The sequence below is a fragment of the Rhea americana genome, unplaced genomic scaffold (assembly GCF_003343005.1).
Source record: "Rhea americana isolate MKP2758 unplaced genomic scaffold, rheAme1 scaffold_3, whole genome shotgun sequence".
NCBI classification, from domain to species: Eukaryota; Metazoa; Chordata; class Aves; order Rheiformes; family Rheidae; genus Rhea; species Rhea americana.
The window spans coordinates 5,208,285-5,234,572 of NW_028186423.1; the positions used below are offsets into that span (position 1 = coordinate 5,208,285).

General features: G+C 33.9%; 1 protein-coding gene across 2 annotated transcripts in view; it reads left to right on the forward strand.

Annotated features, from left to right (window-relative positions):
- Nucleotides 1–26,288, forward strand: part of TDRD3 (tudor domain containing 3) — a 69,555-nt gene that overhangs the window by 29,334 nt on the left and 13,933 nt on the right. For both annotated transcript variants that reach the window (XM_085309484.1, XM_085309485.1), the window contains exons 9-11: nucleotides 63–188; nucleotides 12,560–13,398; nucleotides 15,479–15,604. In XM_085309484.1, the coding sequence (XP_085165610.1) occupies nucleotides 63–188; nucleotides 12,560–13,398; nucleotides 15,479–15,604 (1,091 nt within the window). The remainder of the gene's footprint in view (nucleotides 1–62; nucleotides 189–12,559; nucleotides 13,399–15,478; nucleotides 15,605–26,288) is intronic.

The following is a 26,288-nucleotide window of genomic DNA, read 5'->3' on the forward strand; positions in this document are numbered from 1 at the left end:
AAATGTGGACACTTGCTTGTTTTTATTCATCCCTCATCCCCAAATCACTTTGATGTTTACAGGTAAAGGAAAGGGCCGAGGCCGAATAAGACCTGAGGATGAAGAAGAGCTAGGGAATGCCAGACCATCTGCACCAAGCACATTGTTTGATTTCTTAGAATCCAAAATGGGTACTTTAACAGTAGAGGGTAAGTTATTGAAATTAATGTATYTGGAACCAATATTGGACAGTATTGGTGGAATTCTTTGTCCTGATTTGTCATATAAAAATGACCATTAGAAGTTTCATCACAGTCAGCAGTAAGAAATGAGGACTAACGAGCTATTCGTCTCTTCTGAAGAAAAGTCAAATAAATTGCACTGTGATGGTCTGTATTTCTCATTTGACTGCAGAAGAGCTTAGGGTGTTGTTTCAGGTTTAGATGTCTAAAATTCATTTGTTTTGAAATTAGGTGAGATAAATCTTTGCTTACTAATCTAATTACTTAAAGGCAATCTTTGGCTTTAATGGGTTTTCTTGTTGTTAAGTAATTAAAAAAAAAACCAAAAACAAAACGCCAATCCTCCTTTCTCAGCTTATAAATACTACATTCTGTCTGGTGCTCAATTAAGAATTTAGTAATGATATAAAGTTGAATTGTTTTTCAATTCCCTCAATCTGACAAAGGATTTTTTTTTCCTCTAAAATATTAAATGACCATTTTCTCATGGTTTGTCTTTTTAATGACCGTAGAGCCTGAGGAATGCAGGATCTTAGAAAGAGGGAAGTMTAATAATTCATAAGATTTAACGTGAAAGATTTTTTTTTTTTTTAATGTCTTTTTAGTCCTTTCTTCAGTGGCTATATAAGGACGTAGTTTATAGATCAACATGTCTGTCTCTAGAGACTGYTATAATATTAAAGTAAAACTCTAAATAAGCTGAGCAATAAGTTGAGAATCCTTTGTTGTTTTGGGTATGGTCTTGAAGGTGTTTCAGTGGCTATGAAATGAAAATATCTTCTTATGTTAACTTAACTCCCTTGCAAAACTTCACATTGATATTTTTGTCCCTAAGAAAACAAGTCTTTCATAAAAGGATGAAAAGTAGCATTATACTAATAACTTGTATGAACCATTTGATATTTTGCAGTTCTCTAAGAAATTACTGCACCCAAGAAATCTCTGAATTTATATATAAGAATTTCAATTTAAATTACAAAATATTCTTTTGACTGTTAATGAGTCTTTACTCTTGTTTTGTGTATTCTCACTGGATATGGGATTGATTTTTTTTTTTATATAATCATAAGCTAAACATAATATTTCCATGGACTAAAAATCTGGTAAAAGTTTCAGAACACATCTTTTCACCTCATCAGGAGTTAGTACATCAAGTTCCTGTTCAGGATTTTGCTTTAGGTTATTGAAAAACTGAGGAAAAGAAAGAATGTATTCATATCTGAAAACAATAGTATGACTTCAAATTAGCAATATATCATTTATCATCTTTGGTTAGCTTTAAGCACTTAAGCTAAGTGAATGGGCAGCAAGATGAAAACAAGATATTCTGTTATTGATAAATTCAGATTCACGTGCATATATAGATTTGTATAGATTTGTATAAATGGATAGAGATGTTTATTACTTTGACTCGTTTGTCTTAGTTTAGCGACTGACTTAATATGACTTTTCATGATTTCRTAGTCTTCCTATACTGCCTTTTCATTTTTGTTAATTTGGAGCTATATTAGGTGCAGTATACTGTGTAGGAAGCCAATCTGTGTGCAAAAAATTTTCTATCAGCAACTGAAAAGAAGGGCATGCAATCAACAGCATCTCATTGACTAAAGACTGCTAAAAATGTGAGGAAATTGTCAGTCACTTTTGTCCCTCAAAGATGGAATATGATAAAATTAAGATGGACTGTTGCCAAGATAAAAGAATACATATTGACTATTGGGGGAAATTTAACCTTCAGGACTGATCAAACTAACTTATTGTTGACTGCTGTTGAGACTTTTGTATGTGACTATATGGTTTCTTACACCATAGATTTGGGAGAGCCTTGTTTAATAGAATTTGATAGATTATCTTTTTAGAAGGGACACATTGCCACCTTTCACCGATAATTCTAGTATTCTCCTGCAAGGTGTGACCTTTGAAAATATRTGGTGTGGTATATGGGAATTTGCAGAGGCTATAATGAAGGGCAAGTAACTGTAGAATAAGGAATACAAGGAAGGTAATTTGTGCTTAAACAAGGGCTCTTACTGGATACTTGATTTAAATCAGACAGAGGTTAATTGTGGGAAGAAAAGAGTGAATTTGTGAAGCACTAATTTACCCAACCGAAGTGCAAACTTTTAAAAGTTTATAGGTTGTATAACGTGTGTGTGTATTTATATATATATGTATATATATAGCGTCTAAGTTGAACTTGACAGTAGTTTTTTGAGCTTTGGAAAAAAAACAATATTAAGGTTTTGGGCTTATCGGTAAAGCAAACAAGCAACACTTTCATACTAGCTGTTAAAGGCATACAGGAAATTGCAGGAATTGAGGAAAAGGGAGATAATAGCTGTGATAAAAGGTTTAAAATGTTAGAGAGCAGTTAAATATCGATGACAAAATGTACTTGGTAGTAGCTAAATTGGTCGGTTGATGCAGTCTCCCAAATTTACGTTAAAAGAATTCTGATGGTGTACCAGAAAGAGAGCATTGAGTTAGAAAGCAAAAGGCTTGATTGCTATATTTTTTTTTAATAAATCAAACAGGATGGATTCTCTTTTGCTAGAAATGTGACCCAAWTTAAATAGTGGTCAGTTCTCTTTAAGTACTCTTATTCTGGCACTAGTAATGTAAAACATTACTAGAAACRTATTAAAAGAATCAGAGCATCTGAAGAAATGAAGCTTTTCCTAGGCTTTTGCAGTTTTTCAAATGCAAAACATATTTGAAAGACAAAAACGATGCTTAAATGAAAAGAGTGTGCATCTAGTCTCTTCAGAAAAGATTGTCACTGCCTAGTGTGTTGACCAGGCACTATCCTTAATTGCTGTGGCCAAGACTGTGTAGGTTTCAATTTATAAGTAAAAGAAATTTTTACAATTTGCAGATAGAAGTAATTTTTCTCTAAGGTTTATATACAGTTCTAATTAATGTTAATAAGGTTGCATGTGCACTGAAGGAGAGAATAGATTCATATGCGAATTGGCTTTTCCATTTAGCATGGATRCAAATTTCTGAAACGTTGCTCTGCTTGATTTTTTTGCTGTAAGAAAGTACAAATAGCTGTAATGTCAGCAGGTATCTGCACCTGATATATAAATAAATCATAATCACCACTCTGGTAGGTGGAATGAGATCTTCTCTTGACAGCGTTATTTCTGTTTGTAGCTTATTTATATTACAGAATGTGCCTTTTCTTGCTGTCACAGTGCATTTGTCTAGWTGTATTTGAGGGATTCATTATTAAATCAGAAATAGAAAGATGAAGTTGCATAGACTGCATCAGTGCATGAAAAAACCACTTTTCTGTGGGAAATACTAGTATACTTCTCATTAAATACATGGTGTATTTTTTTATGAATTATTTTTGTGAGATTGTTCCAACCTCTGAAGCTGCCCATTTACAGTTTCTACCTCCTCACACAGAGCATTTTGTGTTAATACACTCGAGTATTTCTTGCAACTAAAAGTCAGCATGCTTAGGTGGGAAGAAACAAAGCCATCTAGAAGTTGAGTTTCTGAAGCTGTATAGGATCATMGAATGGTAAGGTTGGAAGGGACCTCTGGAGATCTTCTAGTCCAACCCTCAGCATAGCCCCATATGGGGATTGAACCCACGACCTGGGCATTAGCAGCACCATGCTCTAACCAACTGAGCACAGGGAATGCCCTCAACTAAGAAAGAGGAAGTGACAGCAAAAAAAGAAAAAGAAAAAAAAAACAAAAAACAAAACAAAAAAAAACCTGCAACAAAAAACAGAACAAACTGCAACAGCAGTTGGGCCCAGGAGCCAGTGGAGCAGCTGGCAAAGCCAGGTGTCTTGCTACTGCTGGCAGAATTAGATGCACTCGGAGCCCTTCTAGAGTTCATGAAACATTTTAATGGTGTGCTTGGGTCTATTAACAGAAATACATTTGCTTAGAAAATATGATAGCGTATAGGTCTTTGGATAGTAAATACTATATGATTGCTGAAACTGTCTCTCTTTAGATAGTGTTTTGTATTCTTGTTGGGTCTAGATCTTACTAAAATAGTTTATAAAAAGTAGGAAAAAAATTCTATGTATGTTTTTTACAGTTTGTGTAGCCACCACTTTATAGCTCCTTTTTKTTAAATGAAAATTCAGATAACTGTAGATAGAATATTTATATCATGAGGTTTTACTGGTTTCGGGAATTTAGCACATCATCTTTCAAATACATAAATGTTCTRCATTAGCTGATACAATTCTATAAAAGTATGTTCGAATAATGAACATAATCTTTGCTTTTGTATACATTTCCCCTTTTAACCAAAATCAAAAAATTATCATAAACATCATAAGAAAAAGATACTTCTGGAAAAACTTTGTAAGAGTTACATACTTTAAGTTGCCAATAGTCTTAACATATGTCCTAGCATGATATACGGATTTTTTTGGTGCTCTTTTTTAATGCAGTTTTATTTCTTTAGCATTCTTTGAATGCTAAAGAAGCATTAATAGCATTCATAAAGAGTTTAGAAAATATTTTGATGATTTTTTGGGGGGCAGGCAAGGTTAGTCCTCTGGATAATCTCCYGAGGTCCCTTCCAACCAACTATTCTGTCTTTCCATTATTATTTGGGTGAAAAATGTCTTTTAAATGTTTCTGTCTTTTTTCTCCCCTTTTGTCTGAAGAGATAATAACAAGTGACTTGTATTTCTTGATATTTGGGMGCCAGTGGGCCTTACTTTCTGGCTGCCCAATTTAATTTTGTTAGTTTWTATTTCCTTAATTGAATGCATCTAGTCTGCATGCTTTTGTTTTTATGACAGATTGTTTTGGTTTGTTATCATTCAGAGTCTACTTCAAGWGGCTTTTTCTAGAAATGCATAATCATGTGATGAATAACAGGCTTTTTACAGCCTCTAAAAGTGCTTTATTTCTTTGCCAAGTCTGAAAAAAACTTTTTTTTCTTAGAAAGTCACTTGTTGAAAATGTTCTTTCTGTTGTTTTATATTTTTACTGTCACCACAAACATTCTTATTTAAGTTCTTTAATGTTAGATGTCTTCATTTTGAAGTTCCATCCAACTTGGATGGTACAAGCATTCACAGTGTTTGWAGTACAATGATGTTTGCCGAAAACAGGCTATGTCTTACTAGCATCTTTTCCACTTCATTTGATCTTGTCAGTTGTTACTAGCATAGGCATGTAACTCTTCCTTAGTATTAGAAGATTAGTGGTCGAAAATGAAAGACCTATCAGAGGACCCACTAGAAGCAACTCAAATTTGTGATGTTACATCTGCAAGGTCTCATCATTGATCTTTTGCAAAGTAACTGCCCATGCTGGTAGGTTTTCTGAATTTATATGTGGCATAATACATCCTCCACTGAATGTAAAAGATGATGAATTGCTCTGCAGTATTTCTGGACCATTTTATCTTGTGCTGTCCCATATGGCCTCTAAAATCCAGACACCTTTTAAAATGTATTTAAAGAGATGGGATTTGTATAGGGACAGTTGTGAATAGAGGACATTCCTACCATTACACATATGATCAGGAGCATATGATTATTTGAAGTGGCCACATCTGTCATTATCATGAAAATGATACTAAGTGTCTATGTAGAAGCCAAAAAAAGGCTTTTTTTTTTTTTTTTTTTTTTTNTTTTTTTTTTTAATTCTGTGCTGCATGACATTTTCTTCAAAAATGATTTATGTGATCTAGGGAGAGAGTGTTTGGATTTTTTCTCAAACACACAAAGAGAATTGATTTGCTTTTGTCCGATCATTTCTCCTTGTTTTTCTTTTGGCTTTTATGGTTCTTATTCCATCTGAAACCTAGATGCTGTTGATTGTTGAGAATTTATAAATTTGCCTTTGAATTTGCAAAGTCAAGGCTACGTGTTTCAGTTTGTGAGCAGGAGCTACAAGGCAGTTATTTAGTTTATCTTTGATTTKCTGTCTTTTTCCTATTTAGACTAAGCAGAATAATATTCATGAATTAAAATAGATTTATATTGTGTTCAAGAGATACTCTTTTTGTTTTTTAGAGGYAAGAAAGTACATTTTTTAATAAGCACAAATTAGTTATAAGAAAATAAGATGTATAATCTTTTATTCTGTGATACCCTTTGTTTTTTTCCCTACATCCTACCATTTTTCATAGTTAATGAAATATCGTTTTGTTTTTCAGTAATCACTGCTGTCAAAACTATTTAATATCTGATTCTCATATAATCAACTAATTCTTTAATAGGTAAAACATAGTATATAGTGAACATTCTTTAAAAGAAATGCATAGAATTTTGACAAAAAACATGGTCATATCCTACAGAGTGTTTTTACTCTAAATGTTTTTGTTACTTTTGAAGGTATTCTTGTGTTGAAAGTAAATAATATGAGCTTTGACTTGGAGAAAGAAACCTACTGACTATGTGACATACACAAAAATGCTAAAAGGAACTGCTGTAACTGGCAACATTTACTTGCTTCCGTCGATTAGATTATTTCTGTTACTGAACACAAAGATTTTTCCATTAATCTTTTGTTTTATTTTTTTAAATTTCTCTTTTTTTATGAGGAGCAATCCATCCATCTTTGCCAGCTAGAATAAGGAAACACAAACAGAGATTTTTAGGGAAAACAGAACTGTCAAGAGACTCTGACTGGAGAATTAAAGAACTAGACATAGACAAACATACTGAGAACTTGACCATGTTTCTGATGTTGCATCTCTCTTTAGTTCTTAGAGATTCAGAGTAGGTTGATGCTTCTGTCCATTTAGAATCCGAATCTATGAAAACTTTTGGTAGACCTCTTTGAACCCAAAGATATATACATATATATATATATATATATATATATTTTCATGAGAGAGTCATAGTGATGTGCTTATGATCATTATTCTGGTTATAGCATTGACTAAAATATTTTCAGTTGTTTAGAATTTCCCCTTCCCTCTTCCATGAGACAGGCTGTGCTTGGTGTGGACTCTTCATGCTCCTTCTGTTAAAATAAAGCTCCTGCACAACAATTGGAAAAAATTAATGGGACCACAGAAAAAAGCAAGCAAAAGGGAGCATGTCTTTGAAATCTGTTAATAAGGACACTTTGCGAGGAGGGAGCAAGTCACAGGCTGCTTCCTGTTCCAGCAATTAGGCTTTGGTTGATAATACGAATTTAGATACCCAGTTTTGTTTTACACATAGTGAATTAATTGTATTATGAGTTTAATTGCTTTTGTGACTCATAATTTGCTAAAGATCACCATTTAAAAGATGGAATCTTTCATTTTTGATCTGAATTTTCTGTATTCAGCTTYGAGCTGCTGTGTTTCATTATGCCTTTCTTACTAGATTGCGAACCCTCTCAGAAGTCCCCTTTCTAATGGGTTTTTACCTTAAAAAAAAGAAAAGTTGTCTTTTATTCATCAATTGTATTAGTCATGTGGTTTGAAATTTGCTAGTCTCTCATTAAAAGATTTTTCCGGATTACTTTCTCTTTGAGCAAAGAATGGTTTATCAATTTTCTTCTTTGTGTGTGTGTCCTAATTAAATACAATATTCCTGTAATAATTTGAGTGACATTTCAAAATGTCACTATGCTGCTTCTCTTTTAAAGTCAAAATAGGGGAAGAGAGTTGGCAGCAAAATGTTAGAAGGATGGTGGCAAAATGGGTTTTGGCTGGGTCCGCTGTGGATTCTTGTTTCATCTCACCCCGCATCTGAGCATCTCACCTAATTTAGCTGCAATTAGCCTCATGTCCTTGGTTGCCAGTGTTGTTTGCAGGAGATATGTGCAAGCAGAGACCTGGACCATGTAGGAGGCCTGCAAACAATTGCCTCTGGCAGAGATTTTCTTACTGTGTCATACTATTCTTAACACTTCACTAAATGGTCCCTCAGAGGACATCTCTGGAAATGGAGAGTGAGCACTTAGCAGAGGCAGCAGGCTTCACACCAGAGCACTTAGAGAAGCAGCCCTACAAGTTCTCCAAAGGGACAGGGCATTTCCATTCTTTTATTATATCTTATATATTGCCCAAATGAATTAAGAGCTTGAAATGCATTAATACAGTAAAATATAATGTTTCATTTCCTGTCAATACAATTTATGTGAATATTCTGAGGAGAAAAAACTAGAGGGGGAAAAAAACATGAGTTCCAACCTTTCTCTGAGTTTTTTTTTTTTTTTTTTTTTTTGGAGTTCACTGTTTAGAAGCCATATCTTCAATGAAGATATGTCAAAGTCATACCTGTTATACAGTTTTATTTCTAAAATTGAAATACAGTCAATGGTAATTGTGATTATCAAAGAAAGCAAACTAGTTCTTGTTGTAATAATATATATTCACTATAAGAGTGACGGAGCACTGGCACAGGTTGCCCAGAGAGGTTGTGGAGTCTCCTTCTCTGGAGATCTTCAAGGCCTGCCTGGATGCAACCCTGTCTGCCATGCTCTAGGTGACCCTGCTGAGCAGGGAGGTTGGACTAGATGATCTCCAGAGGTCCCTTCCAACCTTACTGATTCTGTGATTCTATGATATTGTCATCAGCAGCATAGGTTAGGAGATTTTGGTATTCTATTAGTAACTTCGGATACAGAAAATAAAAATATATTGAATTTCCTATTTTTAAAGAGTAATAAAAAGTTTTTCCCTAGTTCCTGTCCTTTTTTTTCCCAGTCATTTAATCTTGTAAATTTTGATTTGCAGTCAATGCAACTATAGAATGACTTTTTCACCACTTTTTCTATTTGTATGATTTTTATCTTAGTAGTGTAGACATCTTCAATTTATTTATTTATTTATTTATTTWTTAACTGGAGCACATAAATAAGGTTTATGTTCCTCAATGTTCCTTCTGTATTTTAGAAAAGATATTGATAGTATTTATGTAATTTGACAAATGAATCAAATAAATTTGACTCTTTAGTAAACTGGAGTTTTACTCTGAGATGTGAGGCTTATGCAAATTTACTCTTGCTTTCCCTTTAATTTTTGAACCTTCTGGCCAATTTGTGATAAAATTTGCTTCAAGGGTAGATGTTTCAAAGAAATACTTTCATCARGTTGCCTACAAACAGAAACCAAGTTGGAAAGAGAACTCTAAATAAGTGCCACTGATGTGGGAAAGGCTACTGCCTTTATGAGTTTAACAACATAATTAAACATGAGATAATCCACAGGAAAGAGCTTCAGGAAACTGTGCTTTATAAATGCCATTATTAATGGAGCAATTTTTTAAAAAATCTTTTTTTATTATTGCATTGCCTGGAATCAGTTCCTGCTGGTTTCTTCTGAACAAGGAAATGTGATTGTTTGTGTACAGTCTTTTCAGGAGCACCACCTACAAAAACTTAAATAACTAAAAAATAACTGACAGTTTTTTTTTTTTCTTTTTTTTTTTTTTTAACTGACAAGATCCAGTAGCTGTCTTAAAACTACAGACAAAAGCAAAAGACAAAAGCATTGTCATTAATTTCGAAATGACATTTTTCCGGATTATTTTCCCATAGTTCTAGTTATAATGATAGTGACTGGGCTGATATGTCTTATTGTTTGATGGAATAGCATATCGTATTTTTTGCCAAGTACCAAATTAATAGTAATTTGATCTCCACTTTGTGGAAACTATTGATTTTCTGTGAACTTTAACTAAAAGTTCGTTGGAGCTGGGCAAGAAGTAGAAGCACAGAACAGCGCTACTGCAAGCAGCCGCTGCTGCTACCGGAAGAGGGGGTCTCTCTTTTTCTGTTAACGAATGCTTAGATTCATCTCAGTTATTTAGTGATCAGATAAAACATCACAAATTAAGAAAGTGTTTTTATCAATCTATAGAGTTTTTTTGTTGACTGAGTGACAAATAAACATTTACTGCTTTTTAGCAGTTTCCTTTTGGACAAGGATGGTGCTTGAGCATCAAACAATGGATTAATGTGTCCTGCTAATACAAGGCCAGTGTGTAGAATGATGTAGTCCACTAAGAAGCCAGTACATTTTTACCACCATAGATGAATGTCCTTAGAAGACCTCAGTTTACCACGCTTTTTGCATCTTAAGATTAGAATATGAGAATATCTCAAGTGTTTGATAAGCACCTTTTGCATGTCACAGTAAACAGGTATAGAAAGAAGATGCTTATATTCACTGTTTTGAAATGAGCTAATCTCTTCCCATTCTGTTTAATGTTTAGTACTATTTGAATCTTCCTGTACTGTTAAAAATAATTTATAACTGAAAATTCAGATATACTTTAAAATAAGGTTGCTGCTTTTGTGTCCTGATCACATTATATTGGGGAGAAATAATTTATTTGAACATCCTGTTGTCCAACAATTTATTTGCTACCAATATATTAGAAATTTGTTGTTGTTCTTAAATAAATTTGTAACCATTGGCCTTTTCTATTAACAACCTGCTAAAATTTCTATGACTTGAAATGAGATAATATACATTCTTCCAGTAAATACTTAATTCTAGATGAATCTATTTGTGTTAACATTTAAACATGATGCTGTCTTTTCTTAGCTGTTACACTCATTTTAATCCCTGTGCTTCTTTGAAGAACAGTAGTTTATAATAATAAATGAAAGTTTTTTTTTTTTTAATTCTACGTTACAAGTAATTCTTGTTAAGTAGATGATAGCATTTGAATTCTGAATTATCCCGAATAATATTCAGAAAATAATTCTGAATTATTTTTTTCTAGATTTTAAAGACCTTCCCCCCAACAGGAATACTGCCTCATATAAGAATATTTGTAACCTCTTACTAGAAGGAGAATCAAAGAGATAGAAGAAAGATAAGCTTTCTGCATCTGTAGGACAGCTTCAGGTTAATGCTCAGCTATGTTAAGGGACGGTCAGGACTGCTGCTCTCTGTATATGTTCCCTACCTGCTTGTGTTGATAGGATTTTTTTTTTAAAAAGGACACAGGTACTTTTTAATATATATATGTATACATGTACCTTATAATTACCAGGAGTGGCTGATATTTTAAGATTTAGCCCTTGTTACGTTTTCCAGGGAGTTTCCAAGCTCAATAATGCCTTTGTGTTATTCTTGTATGAAATGGATGTGTGTGCTGAAAGTTAGGCATATAATTAAATATATTTCTACTCAATATCCCTGAAGTACAATCTGGGCAAGAAGAATATCTTAAATAATCAAAAAATAAAATAAACACAGATGCAAGAATCTTAGAGAGATGCTAGCGCGGCCACAATATTKACTGAATATTGCAAACTGGAATTCTCCCAATCAAAAAAGAAAAAAAGAACCCACAAACCTCATCTTAATTAAGACATTAAGTATATTCCAAATACTTGATATAGCACGTGTATAAAGCAAATCTGTTAATACTTTTGAAGATCCTGAGTGTCCTCACACCCAACCACCCACATGCACATACTCACATGGATCCCTCCAGTATATGGACAGTAGACCCTTGGTCACCCAGAAAACAGTTTGAAGTTAGTAAATAAGAAGATGGAACAAATGGGGTGCAGGAGCTGGCCGGACAAGAATGCTGACGAGGAGCTTGTTTACTTGTGACTGTCCTGTTTTATCCTATTCCTTCTGCATCTTATCATGCCTTCATCCCACTGCATTCACCTTTGTTTTCCCCTTTCCCTTCCTTTGGCTTTTTTCCATAAATATCCCACAATAAATTTCACATAGTCTCAGAATCTCCCTCTAATGTCCCATGGTAAGTTTGCTCTTTCCCACAAGATCCATGATAATCTTATTTTTCTTCTCACTAGTTGAAGTTCTAGTTAAGTCTCTTGAAGGTTAGGCTTGAGTGGCTCCTGTTATGGCCTATTGATCAGGGTCTTAAGAGTTCTGCATGTTGTCTCCGTTAGCTGCAATTTGTCACTTTGTGTTCATTTTATCGTTTCTATATCTTGTCTTTGTCTGTTACGCTGAATAGCTGCTGTTAACAAGCTATTTTTAGAGCAAATTCCAATTTGGATGATATATCTTTCTTTTTTCCCCTCATTTTCCTTTCTGCTCCTCTCCACGTTGGAATTCTATTTCTTTCTCTTAAATAACTGTTACTCAAGCAAGTTACTAATCTTCATGAGAAGAAATGAGTAACTTCCTGCAAATTTATGTCCAGCATTCCTCATTCTGGTAGGCTATTTGGTTCTAAGTACTGCAGAGGGGTATGTGCTTTGCAGTAACTAGGAATTACAATCTACAGCTCATATGTCTTTTCTGCTAATTCTTGGTTTACRTTCAATTTTTATACCATAAAGATAAATGCTACTTACTTTTCTAATTAATCCCATTGTTTTCTTAATTAGTATCTGAAACAATATTTCTAAAATGCTTTTTATGAAATATTGTAATAATTGAAATAATGTCTCTTTCTTTGCAGAACCAAAATTGCAGTTTCAGCCACCACATCAAGTACAACACAAATTTCTGAATACAGAGCAGAATGGCATCAAAGAGAATCATTCGAGACACATTTCTCGCAATGACATGAGACAGCCAAGGAATGAGAAACCCCCTCGTTTTCAAAAAGATATTCAAAATTCAAGGCAGTCTTTGGAAGGTAGTGGGTTACCAAGAAACAGAGGCCTTGAAAGGCACAGCTCTTTAGAGCAGTGGACAGACGAAAAAAATAAAAATGACAGACATTATCCTAGAAATGATAGGCCAAAGGATATGGGTTATTCCACAGCCGCTCACCAGAGTGATGTCTCTTTTAAAAAAAGAGATTATAATATGCAAAATAGAATAGGAAAAGGAGCGTCATTCTCGGAACTCAAGGAAAACTCTACTGCGCAAGATATCACAGACAACAATAACCAGAAACGTGGGAAAAGGGAAAACCAAATACACAGTTCTGAAAATTTTTGTGATAGGAAGGCACGAACAATAAGTAGTGAAACCTTTACATTAAAAAGTGAACAACATTTTAATGTGAATAATGATTACCAGAATTCTGCTAGAACTGATAATTTTAATGCTATACCAAATGGAGATACTGAGCATCATCAGAAAGGAAGACGAGTAGGACCTATCAAACCATCAGGACCCACTACAGTTCCATCTTTTGATGACAAAATGTTGTATTACAACACTGGACCCAAAAGGAGATCTGGGCCCATAAAACCAGAGAAAATATTAGAACCATCGATTCATGTGGATTATGGAAAAAGTTGGAGACCAGGGGATGAGTGTTTTGCTCTTTATTGGGAAGACAACAAGGTATGCCTTAGCCAGATAACAAGTACCTCAAGTTGTATCTTTAATGTTTTCTTTTGCACAAAAAGGTTTTGTTTATAAGTGTTTAATTTATATTTTGGCTAGCATCTTGTTCTGTATATGAAATACAGGGCCTGAATTCATTGCATCAAACTAGGTTCTTAAATTAAGCCACTTTGGAGGTGATTGTGTATCTCTAATTTAGGTTGAATTTAGGATGACTAAATTCCTAACTTCCATTTTAGTGCTTAAAAATTGAAGGGACGCACATGGGTCTAGAGGCCCATCGTGCTTTCCAAGGAACAAAAGCCAGGATGCTGTGCTCTTCAGAACAGTCTGTATGGTAAATGTGTGGTGCTTTTTTTTCCTAGAGGAGTCAACATCCAGCTATTATTAGTGTAAGGGATGGTCAGAGTCTGTGGGGTGGAGCTAATTTAAAAAGAGCCTCTCTTATATCACTGTCACAGAAATGAAACAGCAGAAAGTTTGCTTTTTATTATCACTAGATCATTAGCTGCATGATAGTTTTGTTTGATTTTTAAGTACTTCCTTAACTGTTTTCTGTTTAATAAGATTATTTTTAAGTCAAGAAATTTCCCTTTTATTTTCTCTTGCTTGACTTAAAAGAGTTTTAGGCTATTTTTATTGATTTGTTATTAATGCCTTCAGGAGTTCTGTGTTACTCTTAGGTTGTTTCTTCAGGTTTACTGCTGGTAATCCAAGATGAAAACTACCTTAAATGTTGTTGTTCTTTGAATAGGTTTTATTCCTAGCATTTTGTGTCTTTTTCTTTGCAGGGGGTGGTGGTGGTGTTAATTTTGTGTTATATTATTTGGATGCTTTTTCTTCTGGAAGTAGGTGACCATAGCTGAAACGTGTGACTTTATTTTTTTATTTATTTTTAATTTGCTTATATGACTAAAAAAGATAGTAAAGCATGCAAAAATCTTGGTATTGAGGATAGACACATGCAGTGGGCGTTGACTCTTTCAAATATGAATATATGTTTTAGGTGGCTTGATTAGCATGAAATAAAAGGTATATTATGAAATTATCTCCTGTTTTGAAAAGCATATTTGCATCATCCTGAGATATTAGTTGTTGAAATTCTGGAAAATATGAAATCTGCAAAATAAGCCTGGGAATACCTCATTTTAACTTATCCACAAAGTGTTTATTGTGTTACAGTTTTTTTTTTTTTTTTTGAGGAATTTTTGTCTTGAAAATCATAAATATTACAGCAAGATGTCTTAGCCCAGATTATGCTGTCGCTCACATCTAGCACAATTTTTGAAATATGATGATAAAATACAGTACTGAGTTTAACCACTGCAGGAGACAGAGGCCTATGAGTTAGGGGGTTAGGTTTCGCTCAGTTGGTTAGAGCRTGGTGCTAATAATGCCAAGGTTGTGGGTTCCATCCACGTATAGGCCAATTGTTTGGGGGCTGGACTGGATGATCTCGAGGTCCCTTCCAACCTTACCAATTCGATGAGTTCAGTAAAACAAAAAAGTGATTGGACAGGTTAAAATGAGCTTTTCAGTGTTTGGATAAATGTTAAAAAAATCAAACTTGGGATAGATGAAGGAAGACTTTTCTGAAGGGCCATTTTTTAGTATTTTATTTTAGTTCATTTTTCGTATGCCAATGTAAAAAATAAGTATATATTAATATTCATAGTATATAAGTTTATATGTATAAGCAAGTACCTATTAGGCATGTATTTTTTTTAAAAAATCACAACTTTATAGACAACAGCATTTTTATTAGCCATAAATTTGCTTTGCTTGCCAGACAAATGAAAAGATTTTAAATGTTCTAATTTCATAAGCTGCATATATTCGCAATGATTATTCTAAATTCATTGTTAAACCACAATTTTTATTGTGCTATGGTGTCCTTGCAGATATGGACTGTGTTTGAAAACTCTTGTAAAATTCTAACATGCAGACACCTGGTACAAATCTTACTCAAAATGTAATACTGACAATGAGTAAAAAATTTTATAAAAAAAAAATATAGTTAAACTGTTTGTAGTATTTCACGTAATATTTTGTGACCTCTGAAAATTTCTCTTTTAAGTTCTACCGGGCAGAAATTGAAGCTCTGCATTCTTCTGGGACAACTGCAGTTGTTAAATTCTGTGATTATGGAAATTATGAAGAGGTGCTTCTCAGCAACATCAGGCCTGTTCATCCAGACACATGGGTATGTGATAAATTGTATACAAAGATATAAACTACATATTCTGTATGTGTATACCTGTAATCCTTCACAAACGTGTGCTATTTATGCAGACTGCTAATTTTAAAAGTGTGGAAAAAATACTTAAAAAGCAAATACACAAACAAAACCTTCCTATCTTTTAGCTATCTATATAATATCTATATGAAATTTCTTACAGATGATAAAAGTGTAATAACATGATATTTTTCATGTATAATAAAATTAAATTGTATCATTTGAGAATGAATACTTTAATTGACCTGTCAGATAAACAGTTTTATGCATATTTTTTCTCTCTAAAAGTTGTGCTTACTCTATTAAATACTAAGTGATTGTCAAAGTCAGATTTCTGTTTCATTTCATGTACATTGTATTTTGTTCTGTAAAGATCAGAAAACAGCCTTCTAAATTTATATTCTGAAGATTTTACTATATGTGTGTGTATGGCTAAAAACAGACATCTGTTTGTATCTTTTTATTTTGTATCATGGTTTTATTCTTGTTTCAATGATTTCTTCTTTGCCAAATACTATGGTGGAGGTGTATACTTGGTTATTTTATGAAGTTTAGAATGTATTTGCCTTATGGAAGCTGAATTTTAAAAGGCTTTATTTGTGAATGTCATGAAAATAGAGCTACATTTTGGTTTAAGAAAACAGGAATACAAAATTTATTGCTTATTTTTACTAGAAAAGCCRCACAAAAAGTATTCATATTTGTATATTGATAGTTTTTCCTAATGATGAGTTTACTGAGCTTATTATCATTTCCTACCTATAGGTCATATAGCCATGTTAGTACTGCTGCAGAGGCTGAACAGTCAACTACTGTTTCCTGCCAGTGGTCTTTTAAATTGAGTTGCTACCTGTAGCTCTCAGGTGCCTTTATGACCTCTCTTTTGTAGTTCAAAAGACATCTGACATTCATCCCTGCTGATATATTACTGTTCTTATAAAACTTTTCATTTTATTTATTTATTCCATCTACTAGCTGAGTTGTGAGGTGCCAGTCTCTTACTGTAGGATTATTCTTCTCATTTTGACCCTCTTTCAGGTTAATAATCAGCCTTTTCWTTGCACTTTTGATGATAATCATAAAGAGTGGCATTGCTTCAGCTGGAAGTTAGTCTTTGTAGTTCAAGAAATTGGCTTTAGAACTTTAGCTGCTAACCTGAAGTCACGATCCTTCTCCATGTCTCTTCTGCTCATCTGTGACCACATGTGCTTCTTCATCCCTCTCCTTCTATGTTAGATCAGTCATGCAGCCATAGGGTGGGTTCAATATGGAAAACCGTGTTTTTGTTTTGTTCTGTTTTTTCCCATTTTTTTTTTCTGCAGGGTTAATTTGTTAAAGCTGACAGAAAATGGTGGGACAATCTGCGGCGAGAAGGTTCTACTAGTGACCTAACATTGTCATAACATAATGCTGCATCCTAACCTAATCTTTGAGGCTTCCTTTGTTGTTCTTGGGGAGAAATAAGCATTTTCAGGGGACTTTGCAGTCCATTTGGAGATCAAAGATACCTTCTTCATTGTGCCTTTTTCTCTCCACTGACTCTCAAGGGAGCTTAAATGAGTAACTTGAATTCAGACAAYTAAGTTTAGATGATAAAGTCATGCAAGATAATTTCCACCCAACAACTTCATAGTAAACAAAGATTTTACGGTTTCTTTCCAAAGTTTTACTGTTCTGTTGCACAGAGATCCTTGCAAGYAAAGGATTTTTGCAGGAGAATGTTGCACCTTGCCCTTCACTTTTCTGTATTTGGATGCTAATTCTAGGTCTCAYTCTGCATTTGCAGATTACTTGATCATTCATTGGAGTCATGCTCTGATACTCAGGGTTCTCTCTTAAGCTGAACACTGTTGGTCACTTGTCTGTGTCTCAGTGTTCTTATCAATGTAGAAATCTAGATAGCACACAAATGCAAAAAGAAGTTCTCATGCTGCTTATTACCTAATTCTTTGTCATAAGCTGTATGTAACTTTGTGATATAACTTTGTGATATTTACTGCTTATGAGAGAAATGATCAGATTTTTAAACTACATTCAAAAATATCTCTTCTTTCCTTCTGCTAATCTATGTTATCAGCAGCAATGACCTTRTTTTATTAGAAGTGTTCTGCTGAATTTATTTCAGTTCTTCCARGTAATAATGGCTTCTTAACTATCTTGAAGACTTACGCTGTTTGTGAGTTCTGATGTCCTAATATTACCTGTTTTTCAGAGTCCTTTTGGAAAGAATTATTGATATTAGAAAAGCTTTATTTCAAGGCATGTATATATATAGTCTAATTTTTAGATTATTAACAGTTTTCTCCTGCACACTTTCTCGTGTTCATAAGTTAATTTTAATTCTGTCTGTCTTTCCCTCTCTCTTTTTGTCCAACAAACAAACTGGTAAAAGTACACCAGCTCAAGAAAAGTATAYGAACCTGCTGAACTAGTCATGTTAAAAAACAACCAAAATATTATAGTGATCCTCTTTTGATGGCATACTTACTGTTTAAGTACCTGAGYTTCTGGTATATACTTCTGGCATCCTTCGTAATTATCAAGCTGAAAATAGTAAATTGATGAAAATTCTTTACGTTCTTAGAAGAGTTGAGCTAACTCTTCTTCCCCCACCCCCTGCTGACTAATGTGCAGGTCTCTACACCCACTAATGTTCTAATACAGAACTGAGGCATAATGTAGTAACATTATTTCAAGTTCTTTCTTTTCCTGGATRTAGATCCAGTCTGCCTAATATTCTCAGGATCAGTTTTGCTTTCCACCTTAATGGAAAAAGATTTAGCTAGATGATCTTAARGTTCCTTAATAATTGATTATATAGTGTCCATTGCTCAGTTGCCCTTGTGAGTTTTCAGCCCCTCTGATAGCCAACATGCTGCTATTTATCTTTCACACTGCTGAAATGTAGAAGATAAAGCTGTATTTCGTGTAAGATAAATCAAACAACTAGTGGGGGGACTTTTTGAATAATCGCATACAATACCCATATATGTAAGAACAGTAAAACTTTCTTTTTTTGCTTAGCGCTTGTAAAATATGTATTAATCATGCAATTCATAAATATTTTTAATAATAAAATGATGTTTAGATTCCACAATTTTATAGTTCTTTGAGTGTCCTGTATGTAAGATTACAAAACTGTATCCTTCTGTTTCCCTATATGTAGCAGTGGTCACTTAATGAAAATATTATAATCCTCCCAAAAATTTCAGCAAAAAGCCTTTGTAGAAATAAAAACTGCTTGTTCTCCTTGTAAAAGATGTAAGATTGTGCTAACACCTGAAAAGCATGGAATTTTAAGGGCTTTCCTGACTCACTTAATAGTCTGTTTTGTGGAAAAATTAAATAAAGATAAGATAATACTTTAAAAACTTTAAGTCTTAATTTTATTCTCTAAGCTGTAGGAGKTTTTTTCCTTAATAAATTATGAAAAAATGTAGCCTAAGTGCTTATCTTGTGACTTTTCTTGCAAAGCCAAATCCATTTCTCTTTTACATTTTACATTTCCTTAATCATTTGATAGCTTTCATTCCTCAGTTTACATTTAGGTTTATGCTTTTTTGTTTTCTGTTATTATATGAAGGAAGTTAAACATTGTTCTTTTACCAYGTACATATGTAGGTACCTTATTCTGATTCCTCTCAGGGCGAGCTAGAGTTGAATTCATAAGAACTCTTTCTTTATACTACTTTATAAAAAGAAAAAAAAAATAGTTACAAATGATTTCTGTAGCCTAGTCTTCTTCCTGTATTTTGCACTGTATTTCTCTAAGGAGATAAGAAGGCAGAAAATATTATCAAAGTATGTGTATTCCTAGTTCTTCTATAGGAAGAAGTTCTTCCATAGCAGATAGAAAATCCACTTTGCAGCTTATTTCTTTTGGACCACCCAATAAGGCAGGACTCAAAGAAGGAAAAGAGCAGAGAGTCTTGGACTCAGTTAATTCATGGTAGCAGGCATTTTATTTAAAGAACTATTGAGAGCACAAATTTGGTAATGTCACAGAGCTATAAAGGGTTTCTATAGATGTTGACTTCTCTTGAAACAAACAAACAGACAAACCCTATAGTTCTGGCCCTTCGTATACCTATCCCCAGTTTCTGGTAAGTAAAGAAGCAAACTTATTAAAAAACAAAACAAAACAACAAAAAAAAAAAACCCACCACACTGAAGGTGTTGGAACACTTCTCCATCAATATTAGGAGCAACACTGAAAACCACTGTGATSCTAAAGATTACCATTGCCTCTTCCAGGCTGGAGAAGGCTTTTGCTGACAGCTTTAGCCTATTTGTTTTATGGGGGCTTTGAACAGAATTCCAGGGTCTTGATTTGCAATAGGCAAATGTTTATTTGAAGGACTAGGTGCTATTTTTGATGGTTGCTCTGGGTCTTTTRCCTGGATGTTCTTAGTATGACACCATGCTCTTTTTCTGTTTTGTGTCAAGAACGAAGTCTTTGTGAGTAATTACGTAGATGGGGGCAGGTTTAGCTCAGTTGGTTAGAGCGTGGTGCTGCTAATGCCGAGGTTGTGGGTTCAGTCYGCGTATGGGCTCCGCTGAGGATTGGACTAGATGATATCCAGAAGTCCCTTCCAACATTACCATCTTAYGATTCTATGAGATGGAATAGATAAATTATTCATATCTTGGTTGAATATCTTATCTAGCTTCTATCCTCATTGAGTATACAAAAAATGAGGCTGTTAAAGTAGAATTTGCTAACTAACCAATTCTAAGACTACTGTAGCAAAAATCTTGATAMATAGTTGTATCAGACAACAGTTCAATATTTTTAGTTCTTTGGCTTCCATACTCTTAGGAAAATCYCTAGAATCGTTGTACAGTTCTTAATTATTCATCGACTAAATGAACTAAATGAAGACTCTGTTTTTTTCAGTAGTTTGGACCTCCCTTTCTCCTGAATGGTGTCATATATTTATTCATTGATTTATTTTTAATCCAAAGGCTTACCAGAGTAGACTTGGTTTCCACAAAAGGTTCTCTCTCTCCTTCCCTAAAAAACTTTAGATTTTGAGTGTTATTTTACGTGGATGTGCTTTGAGATCTTATTTTCYGTACATATGGTGATTTCTGTTGCCTGGGTCGTTTCAAGCTAAGACTAGAAGGTATTGACCTTTTATAGTCTATCCTAGGACTTTTTTTTTTTTTCCTTCTTCCTCCTGTTTCTTTCCAAAGGCTTTTTTACTAATTTGAAATGTCTCTTTAAATTTCATCACTTCTTCTGAAGAGCATTATCATACCTTCCTTTACATAGAATCAACCTGCAGGAGATGTCTTGTCATTTCTGTCAGGATAATTATTTTCTTTTTGCTTCCATCTGCTTTCAGGAGGCAGGAGTTAGATGCAAATGTTGTGGAAAACATTTACCCTGATAAACCGTTAGTAAATACTTTTCTTTAGCACCTCTATCCCCTGAGAARCCATATCATTACAAGCTACTGCCAGTAATTAAGGTCAGATTAAGAACATTCTTCTTGCGGTTTGTAATCATTGGGAATAGTTGAGCCAGTTAAAATATGATATTTTGAGCATTACACTATTTCACTGTTTTGCTTTTTTGTCTTTTTTTGGTCTTGTCTTGCTAATAAATGTCACAGRTGATTCATTGGTGACTGCACCATAGGGATTCATTTTGGTGCAGCATGCCATAATCTGTATTAAGTATGGTTTTGGATGCTGCTGTCATGCGATAAAAGTTTTTCAAATTCTCATTTTATGAGATTTTTTTGAAAGATTTTATATTCAGATTACTCTGCACTGCATTTATTGAGATTGAACACAAGTTTGTCCTATTATAGGCACTGTTTTTATCTCAAAGCATGTTGACTAAGTCTGATGTGCAGAACTGTCTGGCCTATACTTGACATACCCATTTCTCYTCTGATTTTCCAGTCTCCTCCACATCTCAGTTTTCTGAGTTTATCTGATTATTAATGGATTAATTCAAGGAATTTCTTTAAATTAAAGAGGAAACTTGAGGAACTGACTTAGTATTCCTGACATTGTTTTCTAGGGAAGAGAGGCATGAGACTGTGTGAACWGGTATTGTAGAAGAGAAGTTATGACAAACCTTATAAAAATAAGTGGAGTGTATATATTTGATTCTAGATCTTATTGCATACAGCACATGTTGAATATGTGCGTTACGTTTGGAAAAGATGCACTGAATCTTTCTTGTACATTTAATGTTTGTTAATGTGAAAGGAGTTGTTTGCAGAAAAGTGATTTATTTGCTTCATTCTTGAGAAGCATATGAAATTACTCCTTTTGTATCCTCCAAATATAGATAGATAGATAGATGTAACTATAGYTAACTACATAAATTGTGTTTTTTCCTGCTTACTTGTTTTATTTTCTTAAGGCAAATTTGTGTAAGATTTATGACAATAACAGTGATTCTTCCTTTYTTCTTCTTTTTCCTTTTTTCTTTTCTTTTTTTTTCTTTTCTCTCAAGAATGCTTTCTTTTTTTGACATTAGTGGTATCACTTGCAAGTGTTTTCATGTCCCAAGACAGACATTTATAGATCACTGCTAAATGAGTACAGATATGTCTGAGCTAGATAAAATTGTTCAGTGTCAGAGGCTAGCAGCAGTTCATCAGATTTTTTCAGATCATTTTTACAGAGCATAAATGGAAAAGGAAATGCTTTGGTCTGAAATCTCGTCAAACTTTGTTTGCCTTGTGAGAACTAGGTTAGTATATCTAGAGTTTCAGAGTTTTGGGAGAAATGGTATTTACTTAAACTTTACATAAAATGCAATTTTTTTGATAACAGGCCCCGTTCATTTTATAAGTGCAAACTTGGATAATTGTGCATATTTTTACTTATTTATTTATTTACAAAATGAAAGGATGAGTTAGGACATGATATAAGTCATTTTAGTCCTAATGTTAGAGGAGTCATATGGAACCCTGAAATGCCGGTCTGTGTTTTTCCTTTAGAAGATAACTTTGGCTTACCTCTATTTTTGCTTTCCTTAAAATATGCAGATAGATAATTTTGTCATTTCAGCATCTGCAATGGGGGCAGTCATGTTGTCCTACTTTACATGGGACAGGCTTACGTTGTTTTATCTCTAAACAGCTTGTCTGGTAACTGGAGTTACAGAATTTTTGATGGAAACTCCCATATTGAATCTTAGCAATCTTAAAAGCAAGCTAAGAGGGTTAATCACTCAGAGTGAAGTTTTTGTATTTGACCTTTTTCAATTCAGGTCATTGCTTGACTTTCTTGTGTTTCCATTCTCTTAAATTTAAGAAAGTAGAATAAGAAGGGTTTAAAAATGACTCCACTTTTCAACCTGATGTCTTACTTAACAGGGTATAGAATTTCTCTGCATTTAATTTTTATTTGCTATAGGAAAAAATATTTTTTCAAAAGTATATAATCTAATTTAAAGGTACAGGAATGAAGATTTCATTACATATCTTGGTAAGTGGTTCCAATTGTTAATAACCTTCACTGTTTCCAATTTATGCTTTGTTCCTAGTGTGAGTTTATCTAGTGTATTTTTTTTTCTTCTAGCCATTAGAGTTCAGCTACTAGATGCTATAGCCCTCTGTCAAAGCTCTTTCTTTAGGCTGTGATCAGGACAGCCATTAACTTTTTTGATAAACCAGATAGATTGTTCTCTTGAAGCATTTTACTATAGTGTACTTTGGCCAGTCCTTTATCTGTTTTTATAGCTCTGTTTTGAACCCCGGTTTGGTAGTGTTCCACTTACTTTAGTGTTCACTGGAACTGGATGTGCTCTTTCAGGAGTAGTTGTAAAATAACTGAGCACCAAGAGATGATATTTCCTAGTAGTAATGTCAGCGAAAAGTCACTGTTGTGTTTCTGTCCATCTGTTCCTTCCCTGCCTCAGCATGTACTCCTAGAATAGGAAATCATTGTACTAATAGTATTAATATATTATAACATTATAAATATAGCAAAACCAGCACAATTTAAGAATATAGGTAACATTTGTTTACTATATGAAAATATACTTTGCAAAAGCTAGTAAATGTGGTGTCACTTGTTTCTAGATATAATAGCAGACAGTATGGCAGCACTTTGTACTTGAACCAAGAAGGGCCTTATGCACTCAGCAGATGGATATTTTAGTTCAGTGATATCTAGTGCGAGGATGGCTATTGGACCTGGAGTCTTCTCCATGTCTCCATATCCACTAGATACTAGATTCCTTTCTTCAACCAGCTTATATTGAGATTCATCCTCGTGGTTTCCAGGATATATATAAATTTATCTTTAATTGATGGTATAGCTGTTATATGCTAGTTGTCTAATCTTCAGACTTGATGACTGGATTTGAAATACYCTCTTAAGCCTCTGATTCTACATCCAGTTTTGAAAAGAATTATCTCTTGATATATTATAAAGTTTAATAAYAGTCAGTCCCCTGTAATATTCAGCCCTGTAAATGTATTGCTTATTATTAGTAACAAACAGCATGATCTGGGGCTGTTAAATGAAAAATACWTGAATTATTTTTGTTGATTTTAGAATGTTGGCTCTTTTACTATATCATAATATGTTAAGTGAAGAACAGGAAATTATATCTTCYTTTTTATTCTAACTTATGTAGTTAAAAACAAACAAACAAAAAACCCACATATTTGTCATAGTGGTTGCATATCATGTCAGCCTGAATTATACCTTTTTTTCGTTGTATCTGTATTTTGTCAAAAGTACATTTGACAGTAATTTTTTTTAGCCTAGAATTATTACTCCTTTAATCTTCTTAGATCTTGGGACATATTTATATAAATCTAAAGGCTGTGTGCTTTCATCATTTATAGTACACAATCCTTAATACACTAGCAATGAAAACTAAAAATACACTAGTCCTGTGAAAACTATTTTTAAATTTATATATGGAAGAAAGTCTTTTGCAGTTTTCTTCAACATGATTCTTTCAGAAATGTTGTTTAGGGTTGGAAGTACATACTTATTATTACTATAATAAACATCTATCATTACTTGAAGCATCTGCCAAAAATTAGATGAGTTCTAATTTATTGAGAGAGAAAAAATAAAATGTCAAAGTTTTTGAAGTTAATTCCATATTCCTTTTAAAAATTAAGTGTAATGTTCAAGAGCTCTTTGTCAAGTAGAATAATTATTTATTTAAGAGTAAGAGCTAGTTAAGCAATAAATTTTTGATGATTATGTAATTTTTTTCATGTTTCATGCATTTAGTATGTATTCTGTACATACTGATCCTACATCAAGTGTAGGATCTTCTAACTTGGGACATGCTGTCATATAGCAAATATAAGAGAATATTTTAATTGCTCAGAATGATTGTTTCAGATTCTCCTATGGTTAGGAAGCACATCTGTCAGTTTCTTGTGTTTATTTTTTTTCCTCATCACCCTATATTCTAAATATTTTTATTAGGGCCTGGATAGAAATGTTATTTCTGACTTCTTACTTGGAATCTTTGAACTTATTTCGTGTAGGTTTGTAGCAGTACATATAGAATAATAATCTCTTGCTGAAATGATCAAAAAGGTTTGTATAGTTATTTTATGGCATCCTTTCATCATTTTTTTTCCTTCCCTATGTTGATTTCTTTCCTGTTGTCCTGGGCACTTCCTTTCTTTTCCTACTTTGTCTTTGCTCTTATAGGACTTCCACTGTGGGCCAAATGGCATGTAGGAGGAAATGAAAACAGGAGTGTTTTGCTATTGCAGTAATGTTTGTTCCTTTCCTGATGGAGCTCCCTCAGTGTACTTTCTAGGACAGTGATGATGAACCTGCTTGAGTACAATGGCCAAAAGTGAAAATTTGCAAGATACTGGATGTGGACTTAGTGGGTTTCTGTCCTTTCTTTCCTTCTTGGCCCATTCCAGACTCGCTTCTTCTCCCTGCTCGCCTAATCTGTCTCCCTTCCCTGGTGGTGAGGAGCTTTTATTCGTCTTTCTTGCTGGCCTCTCCCTTCCTTTCTTGCAGTCTATTGCCTCTTCTCTCATTCTGGCTGTCTGACATCCGCTGGGTTATGTCAGCAATCCTCCGTGCCGAGCATCGCTGCTGCGGAAGCTCAGAACGCCGTTTGAGGCATGGCGTTCGTCGCAATGGCAATCACCTCAAATGCCATCGTAGGCCACAGAGTTTCATCATCACTGTTCTAGGCGAGGAGAGGAGTTGAGCCCCCAGTGCGAGAACCCTTGGTCTTACACAGCAAGCTCCAGGCCAGTTAAAGGAGGGGAGCTACTGAGCAAAGATTGATGTCTAGACCTGAAAAAAGGACTTCCTAGCACCGTATCACTGGGCGAGCTTCATCAAGGAGGGAAGGGGAATGCTACAAACGTGAGTAAATTTTGCTTTTTGGGGATTTTTTGKTACGTAGTGTTTTGCTTCTTGTGCAAACTGAGAAGTTCTTAACTTTAGTCCTAACCTAGTATTTAATTACATGTAGGCATGGCAAATTTGCTCAAGACCAGATTTTAGAGCTTTGTTTTATCCTGTAGCAGCTTAAAAATTGATAATATTTATAGAGARTCTTTTGCCCCATTCTAGTTTTTGATACTGTTGTAGAACTTGCAGGATGGCATGGCCTGTTTGGTTTTTTTAATACTAGTTAAAAATAATATAAAATGTGGGTGAAATTCTGTATATTTTA